This window comes from Penaeus vannamei, chromosome 6 (assembly GCF_042767895.1).
Source record: "Penaeus vannamei isolate JL-2024 chromosome 6, ASM4276789v1, whole genome shotgun sequence".
Taxonomy (NCBI): Eukaryota; Metazoa; Arthropoda; class Malacostraca; order Decapoda; family Penaeidae; genus Penaeus; species Penaeus vannamei.
The window spans coordinates 1,844,436-1,854,435 of record NC_091554.1 but is presented as its reverse complement, the minus strand read 5'-3'; the positions used below and the strand labels follow the sequence as shown (position 1 = coordinate 1,854,435).

The following is a 10,000-nucleotide window of genomic DNA, read 5'->3' as shown; positions in this document are numbered from 1 at the left end:
AGCATTTTCCCAACGTACCAACGTAAGAGCCATGATGAAACGAGCAGATAGATACGAGAATCGCTTCTACTGTCGCCCATTCATTATTGTCGAGTTTATATACGGCGTCGTGTGCGTTGGCCACGCCCACGCCGTACGAATATGCGTGACGCCAAGGTTAGAAAAGCGTGAAAGTGCGTCGTGTCCTAACTGTCGCTATCACTTTCCCGATAACACATACACGTGAACTGATATCTACCGTAGGGTGCCCCATCCTCACATCCCCTTACCTGGTTGGGGAGAGGTGGCCAAGGCATACACACATACAGATTCACAAAGGGACAAAAACATGCATATAAACATATACATATGTGTGTGAAAAGGTGAGGATGCGGGAATACGTATATTTACACTGTATGTAAATATATATATGTTTACATTGAATATATCGTATACATAAAAATACCTATAAATATATGTATATCTACATAAATACATATACACATATATAACAGACACACAAACACGCATATAAATACACATATAGATATGTATTTAAGTCTATATAAAATCTATACTATATACTAATACTTGTGTATATATGTATGCATATACATATATGTATATGCACACACACACACACACACACACACACACACACACACACACACACACACACACACACACACACACATATATATATATACATACATACATACATACATACATACATATATATATATATATATATATATATATATATATATATATATATATATATATATATAAATATATATATATATATATGTGCAACTATATAAACATCTATATTGTGTACATTTTTATATACGTATATATGTATATATATATATATATATATATATATATATATATATATATATATATATATATATATATATATATATGTGTGTGTGTGTGTGTGTGTGTGTGTGTGTGTATGTCAGTGTGTGTTTGAGTGGGTGTGCAAACACAGACAGGAGTATCTGTAGATATTTATATCCTATTTATATAGTATTTCTTTATCTATACATCTACTGATAATAGATATACATAGGCACAAATATGTGTATAAATATTTACACGATGATATGGCTATTCATGTATGCATACTGCCTATCAATCTATGATTCTATGAATGTATGGAAATATGAATATCAGCATACATACATACATACATACATACATACATATATATATATATATATATATATATATATATATATATATATATATATATATATAAATGATCTTTCTACCTATACATATATGTATAGGTATATATATGTTTGTATATATATATGCATATATATATATGCTGTTTATATGTGCATATGTATATCTATATGAATACATATATATATCCATACAAATATATACTTCGTATATTCTAGACAAACACACATATCCAAAAAACATTACGCACACACATACAAACATAACACACATATACATAATATTTGTTCATCTGTACATCTATTGATAATATATACACATAGACATATATGTGTATATATACATTTACACAGTGATATAGCTATTTATGTATGCTTACTACCTATTAATCTATGAATCTATAAATGTATGGAAAATGAATTTCAGCATATATTTATATATGTACCTATGTATATCTATATCAATATATATCAATATATATATATAAGTATGTATATATATATATATATATATATATATATATATATATAAGCATATATATGTATATAAATAAGCATATATATGTATATATATCCTTATTCATAAATACTGTGCATATATACATATCTATATGTATATATGTATATGCATATATATCCATATATATATATATATATACATATATATATAGATATACACACATACACACACACACACATGTATGTATATATATATATATATATATATATATATATATATATATATATATATATAATCAAGACAAACACATATGCACACAAAGCACACACACATGTAAACACAGGATACACACATACATATATATACAGACATACAGGTATATACACACCTCACCCGCACACACACACACACACACACACACACACACACACACACACACACACACACACACACATATATATATATATATATATATACATATATATACTTATAGCGAGTACGTATGGTTAGGGTTCAAATTAGGTGACGAAAGCTGTACCCACCCCTCCCTCCCCACCCTCCCCAGTATCATCCTTCAGGAAGAACACAGACCGCGATGACTGTGTAGGATCTATTGAGTGTCATAAAGTGGGTCAGCGTTTTGAAGAAATTAGTAAATGGACTTCTATATAAACTTCTATTATAAAACCCTTAGAAAGCAATCATTGTCAATATAAACAAACTTGATTATACATGCTTCTCGAATTGAAAGATGTGCACATACGAAGGAAAATTCAAATATAAATTACGTAAAAAGATATTTATTTTCATGTTTCATTAGGCGGGGAATTCGATGTTCTTTGCAATCAGTTATCGTTTCTGTTTGATATGAACGATGTGTTGCTCTTGCGTTTGCTAAACATGTTCAATTCATTTACCCTCTAATGTGGCTTGAGATCAGGTGTTCGGTGACTAATGGTCGATGGTGTAGGCGCCCAAGAGACAAGCACAGCTGGCGGGAAGCTTGAAGGTCTCAATGGCGAAGGGGAAGTACTGATCATAGGCGTCGTAGACAAGGAAGCGGTGGTAGACGGACTTCTGCAGACACTTGGACTCGTAGCACTCAGGCACCAGAGGACATGCATCGGCGGAACTGAGACACTCTTCGATGCGTGTAGTCTGAGTGAGAGTCTGATAACGGGCATCGATATTGTTGACAACGACACGCCATTTTCCCTCGGTGTTCAGGGCACGAAGGGGCCTGACGTAAGCGGTCTCTGATGGGCACAAGTAAGTTTCCTCCTCCAGGGTGTTTGGTCGGTCGACAGACAGCTCGGTGTTGAGGTCGGCTACGTCAGCATAGAGGGAGAGGAGCTTCTCGTAGTGGTACTCTGCTGCGTGTTTGATCTCGTAGGTGGGATAGTGGTTGTCCTCGAGGCACCAAGCTTTGGTTGTGTTGGCAGCACATTCTGGCACAGCAGGCTGGTGTTGATGCTCATAGGAAGGCTGTGGGTGATAAGCGGGAGCAGGGTGGTAGGAAGGTTGTGGATGGTAGGAAGGCTGAGTGTGGTAGGTAGGTTGATGGTGGTATGAAGGGCTTCCGTGGTGAGAGGAACTGTGATGGCTGACAGCAGGAGCACCGCCGAGACTGATGCTGACGTGTGAGGTCTGGTCGGCCAGAACGGCGACCGCCAAAGAAAGCGAAATCTAAAAAAAAAAAAACAGAATATGGTAAGATTAATCCATATTGATGATGCTTGCATCCATAATATACCTGGTATTTCGTGTGCGCGCTAATGAACGCACCCACACTAGTACTCATATGTGCGAGTAAATGTATCTCAGAACATAATGGCAACTCACCAGGTATCGTAGAGCCATGCTTGCACTCTCAGCTCTCGGCGCGTTTGAACTGTAGCGACCGTGATGATGGGCGCCTTTATATATGGAGCAGCGTCGTTCCTCCCCTCGCCTCTTCCGCTCTCCCCCCCCCCCCCCCCGAACACAACCGAACCGTGGGAGTAATTTGATTTTGATTGATAGATCATTTAAATGTTCCTCCGTGTTTAGAGTTCGTTTTACACTATATGAAATATCCATATTGTAGCAAAACACAAAGGGAAATGGAGTGTTGAATACGAACAATTAGAAAAGAATTGAGTATTTCTGGAAGCAAATAATTAGAGTGAAAGGTATCCTTGGGCCAGCCAGCCCGCTCTCGGAGAATTCAAGTTGTGTTTCCTTTCTCTGTCCTGTGTGTTTGATTTCGAACATCGTTATTTCTGAACATGATTATCAATATATGTGTTTGTTTATGTGATCTGTACATATGCAACTGGGGAAAATGTATGAATGAAAATGAATATCTTAACACAGTTTCGATTACATCGTCAGAAATACCTACTTCTATTGCTATGTGAAGATATTCATACTCATACCTTTTCTACATGTGTCACAATGAACATGGTCGGACAGACACATGTGTCTGTATATAAATGTATATGTATATGTATGTATATTGTCTATATGTATTTATAAATGTATATACTTCTATTCATATATGTTTACTTACAGTTTCAACTCATATTTATTTATATACATATACATGCATCTATATACAAACTATATAATTCATATATAAATTTAGATCCATATAAATGTATGTATATTCGTATTTATTCAATATTCAAACATTAACATGTATATATAGATATGTAAGTATACTGTTGATACACACATACACATGTAAACACACACACACACACACACATATATGTGTGTTACATATATTTTTAATACAATATATATATGCTCATAAATGTGCATATGTATGTCTCTATGTATATATCGAGAAATGTAAATTCATATATATGTATATAAACTAATATTCTTTTACAATTATACATATGCATATATATATATATATATATATATATATATATATATATACACACACACACACACACACACACACACACACACACACACACACACACACACACACACACACACACACACACACATATATATATACATATATATATATATATATATGTATATATATGTATGCATATACATATATAAGTGCATATGTATGTATACACACGCACACACACATTTATATTTGTGTGTGTGTGTCCATATACATGCACCCACACATATATATACTTATACATATGTATATCTATATACATATGTGTATATATGCATATGTATATGTATACATACACTGTATATCTACATGTACATATATATGTATATATATCTATGTATATGTATACATATACGGTATATCTACATGTACATATATATGTATATATATTTATGTATATGTATACACAATATACATATATACATATATATACACATATGTATGTGTTTAAGCGCGCGCACGTGTGTATAATGAATATATATACATACATATATATATATACACACACACACACTCGCACACACGTGTATGCGTGTGATGTGTTCGAAGGTGGGTGGGTGTATAAGTGCAAATCAATATATTAACTAAACTTCAGAGAAAATAAAGCATATATTCCATTATAGCAGTATACATTTTTGCATTCCAATGACTTTGTGGTTTAAAAAGACACTCATCGCTGGAGTTTGAAAACAGTTACGAATTGCTTAGGAAGTACGGATAGGTTCACTGTTCAATTCTAGTAGTGAACTCATTCTGTACTTGAACTAATTCCCTTTGCACGTGTTGGTGCCTCCCAGTACGGCATCTGAACCATCTTTAGCTATTCATTTTTCTCATATATTCACAAAATTTTGTTTTTCTTACAGAGACAATAGGAAAATCATAACGAGAATGATGATTGTTAACATCCCTAATGTTATCAAAATAATGATATATGTATATAAACATGTATATATACATATGTATATTTGTCCCTTTTTTAATTTCGTAAAAGCGAAATTATTATTAATTTCATTATTGTTATTGCTATTATTAAAATCATCAACTTTATGCAAAGATCACTTTCGTCACCATCATAAACATTATGTATGTATATATTTTTCATCAATATTAATTATTAATATAAACCATATCATTATTCCTTATTGCTATTTATATCATCATTATCATTATAATTTTGTTATTCTTTGTCTTCTACCCCTCATTCTTGCGATAAGAATTATCATTTTCATCAATATTATGGATCTTTTAAGATTATTATTACTATTAATGGTATTATCATAATCATCATAATTGTAATAATCTTCACTGCAACTATTTGCTATAATTATAATTATTTGTTTCTTTTTTTTAATGGTCATTAAAATCATTAGCAATTAACATGTGTAGGAGTAAGAAATCATAGTGATATGTTCAAAAATGATTTGTTTATAAAAATATTACAATGGACTCGCTTTACATGGCTGAAGAGAACGAGAGAGCAGCGGTGGGAGCGTCCCTTCGGTTCCTGACATGACTGTTGGTGTTACGTGAAAAAAAGGTATTCTCCAATCACGTGTGTGTTCTCCTCCGCTTAAAAGGCTTACAGGGCTTTCCGGTGGCTCTGTGGTGGCCATGGAGTGTTAGTGTGTGAAGAGGCGATTCGTTGAGAAGCGTTGTGGTGGCGTGTTAGGCGGGAAGGTGGCATGAGCAGGCAGATGGCATCTTGTAGATGTCGATGAAGAGGCCCCTGTAGGGGTCACATGGGTCGTAGGAGAGGAGTCGGTGGTACACTGACTTCTGGGTGCAGTGGCTCTGGTAGCAAGGAGCAAGGGCGCGGCAAGCAGCCTCTGGGAACAGGCAAGTCTCGAGGCGGGCAGTCTGGCTGTAATAGTGAACGTCGTTGACAATGACGCGCCACTTACCTTCCACATTCTGAGCACGCTTGGGCATGGCATACACCACTTCGGAGGGACAGATGTAACCCTCAGGACCAGCCCAGTGGGTGGCATCGTAGGGAGAGTCCCCAGTGGAGGCCCCAGTGTAGTAAGAGTAGTCGAAGGCCTCCTCCTGGTCCTTGGTAATCATGTCTACCAGGTCGTCAGCAGACTGGTCGGCAACGTCAGCGTACTTCTTGGCGAAGAGGTGATCGGCAGTGATGGCAGCCTTGATCTCGTACTCGGGATACTCAGCGTCTTCCAAGCAGTAGGAGAGAGTGGAGTTGTCAGCGCATGCGGGGGCCACAGTTGGGTCGCAGTAAGCGTGCTCATAGGCATGCTTGTGACCGTAAGCAGGTGCATGATGACCGTAAGCAGGTGCATGATGACCATAGGCAGGCGCATGATGAGCGTAAACAGGCTGTGGGTGATGTCCATATGCTGGAGGGTGGACGGAGCCCAGAACTACTCCGGCGCATGCCAGAACGACCGCCTAGAAAGCAAATATTAACATTAAAACGAAATACACATTTCGTATGAAACAAACTCTTCACACTACAATGAAGACAGCTTTAACTGGCAGTATTGCCACAACCTACCAACGTAAAAGCCATGATGAAACGAGCAGATAGATACGAGAATCGCTTCTACTGTTGTCCATTCGTTATTATCGAGTTTATATACGGCGTCGTATGCATTGGCCACGCCCACGCACTACGAAGATGCGTGACGCCAAGGTTAGAAAAGCGTGAAAGTGCGTCGTGTCCTAACTGTCGCTATTACTTTCCCGATAGCACAAACACGAACTAATTTCTACCATAGGGTGCCCCATCCCCACATCCTCTTTCCTGGAAGGAGAGAGGTGGCCAAGGCATACACATACAATCAGATTCACAAAGGCAAAAAACATATGTGCACATATAAATGCATATGACTATGTGGAAGAGTGAGGGTATGGGTGTTTGTATGGATACATATAAATATTTCCACTACGTGTAGATATGTACATGTATGTATTGATTGTATAATATACATAAATACACGTACATATATGCATATATATACATATATATATAAACACATGCACAGTCATACATAAACGAAAACGCCTATATATATACATATGGCTATGTATTTAAATCTATATATGCATATACAAATATATATGCATATATGTAAATTCACATACATAACTATAAACTATAAAAAATCTATACGAAATATATTTATATATACGAATACTTCTACACACACACACACACACACACACACACACACACACACACACACACACACACATATATATATATATATATATATATATATATATATATGTATATATATATATATATATATATATATATATATATGTGTGTGTGTATATATATATATATATATATATATATATATATATATATATATATATATAAGAATATATGTAAACGCACATATTTATCTATATAAACAACTATATTATATACATTTGTACATACGAATATATATATATATATATATATATATATATATATATATATATATATATATATATGTGTGTGTGTGTGTGTGTGTGTGTGTGTGTGTGTGTGTGTGTGTGTGTGTGTATATATATATATATATATATATATATATATATATATATATATATATATATATATATATATATATATATATATATATACACACATGTACACAATGATATGGCTACTCATATATGCATATTACCTATCAATCTATGATTCTATGAATGTGTGTATATATAAATATCAGAATATATATTTATATATGTACATATCTACATCTACATCTATCTCTCTACCTAGATGTATATATATAATGTATGTATATATATTCATATGTATATATGCTGTTTATCTGTGCATATATACATATGTATATGTGTATATGTATATATATATGCATACATATATATATCCATATATATACACCGTATATTCAAGACACACACATATGAAGATATCACATACACACATGCAATCACAAGACACATATATACATATATACAGGTATATACACACCCCACAAGTGCACACAAAGACACACATATACACATATAGTGAAAACTTATGGTTAGTGCCCATTTTATGTTGCGAAAGGTTTGCATATTCCGATAATTTACACGAGGAAAATGAGCTGGACTCCTTGGCAAGCTACGCTCGCGAATGACAATTCTAGATGTGGCCGCCTGAGAGGCTAATTGGTCACGTGTGCTGACCGCAAGCACACACCCCACCCTCCCCCAGTATCATCCTTCAGGAAGAACACAGACCGCGATGACTGTAGGAGCTATTGAGTGTCATAAAGTGGGTCTGTGTTTTGGAGAAATGAGGAAATGGATCGGAGTGAATGAGGAGAAACCCAACCCTCTCATCGCCAAGTTCAAGGCCAAGTTCAAGAGGAAGGAGAACCGCCACAGGACAATCGGCGGTGGACACGTGCCCAAGGTGTTCATTACCAGTATATTGGTCTTGAGACCAGTTGGAGTGTGAAGCACCCCTAGGCGCCGGACAAGGAAAGGAGCAAAGCCTCAAACCCATTGAATCAGCGAGCGTTCTCTGCAAGGCGATGACGGCAGGCAAAAAGGTACAGGTGGTGAACATCTGTCAAAAGGCACGGGACATTGACCTATATATATATATATATATATATATATATATATATATATATATATATATATGTGTGTGTGTGTGTGTGTGTGTGTGTGTGTGTGTGTGTGTGTGTGTGTGTTTATATATAGAAATATGTATATATATACGCGGTCGTGTATATGTATGTATATATACATATATGCTATATATATATACACATATAAATATTTATATAGTAAACATGCATATATAAATGTGTATCTCTAGACATTATATATATGTATGTGTAATTATATAAATATATATCTAATATAACTGCTTGTGCGTTTATGTATATAAGTGAGAATATCTTCCTATCTTTTTTCTGCTTAATCCCAAGCACTTGCATAAATCACCTGTTGTTTGTAGATCGTCAGATATTTTCGAGTAGAAGAGAACTTTAAATTAATCCTAAAGACTTTTACTATAAAATTCTTAAAAAAAAGCCAATATAAACAAACATCTGATGATACATGCTTCCTGAATTCCAAGATATGCATGTACGAAGGGAAATTCAAATATAGATTACGTAAAATAATATTTATTTTCATTTTTCATAAGGCAGGGCAATTCGATGTTCTTTGCAATAAGTTATCGTTTCTGCCGAAATGAACGATGTGTTGCTCTTGCGTTTGCTAAACATGTTCATTCATTTCCCCCCTAATGTGGCTTGAGATCAGGTGTTTGGTGACTAATGGTCGATGGTGTAGGCGCCCAAGAGACAAGCACAGCTGGCGGGAAGCTTGAAGGTCTCGATGGCGAAGGGGAAGTACTGATCATAGGAGTCGTAGACAAGGAAGCGGTGGTAGACGGACTTCTGCAGACACTTGGACTCGTAGCACTCAGGCACCAGAGGACATGCATCGGCGGAAGTCAGACACTCTTCGATGCGTGTA

The 10,000-nt window shown here is 35.3% G+C and overlaps 4 protein-coding genes across 4 annotated transcripts in view; all 4 read right to left on the bottom strand.

The window, feature by feature from the left end:
* LOC113801119 (uncharacterized) overlaps positions 1-77 on the bottom strand; it is a 930-nt gene extending 853 nt beyond the window's left edge. The window contains exon 1 of the mRNA XM_027351933.2: positions 19-77. Within this exon, the coding sequence (XP_027207734.2) occupies positions 19-33 (15 nt within the window). The 5' untranslated portion in view covers positions 34-77. The remainder of the gene's footprint in view (positions 1-18) is intronic.
* Positions 78-2,443: 2,366 nt separating this feature from the next.
* On the bottom strand, positions 2,444-3,533 carry LOC113801118 (neurotrophin 1-like). The gene is made up of 2 exons (XM_070122326.1): positions 3,475-3,533; positions 2,444-3,318 (listed from the first exon to the last, which is right to left on the bottom strand). The coding sequence occupies exons 1-2, from the start codon at positions 3,490-3,492 to the stop codon at positions 2,584-2,586; spliced, it is 753 nt and encodes a 250-aa protein (XP_069978427.1). The 5' UTR covers positions 3,493-3,533; the 3' UTR covers positions 2,444-2,583.
* A 2,428-nt stretch (positions 3,534-5,961) lies between these two features.
* On the bottom strand, positions 5,962-7,073 carry LOC138862043 (uncharacterized). The gene is made up of 2 exons (XM_070123198.1): positions 7,059-7,073; positions 5,962-6,952 (listed from the first exon to the last, which is right to left on the bottom strand). Exons 1-2 carry the CDS (start codon positions 7,071-7,073, stop codon positions 6,212-6,214), a joined length of 756 nt encoding a protein of 251 aa, XP_069979299.1. The 3' UTR covers positions 5,962-6,211.
* A 2,689-nt stretch (positions 7,074-9,762) lies between these two features.
* LOC113801072 (neurotrophin 1) overlaps positions 9,763-10,000 on the bottom strand; it is a 992-nt gene continuing 754 nt past the window's right edge. The window contains exon 2 of the mRNA XM_070122325.1: positions 9,763-10,000. This exon is cut by the window's right edge and continues 530 nt beyond it. Within this exon, the coding sequence (XP_069978426.1) occupies positions 9,796-10,000 (205 nt within the window). The 3' untranslated portion in view covers positions 9,763-9,795.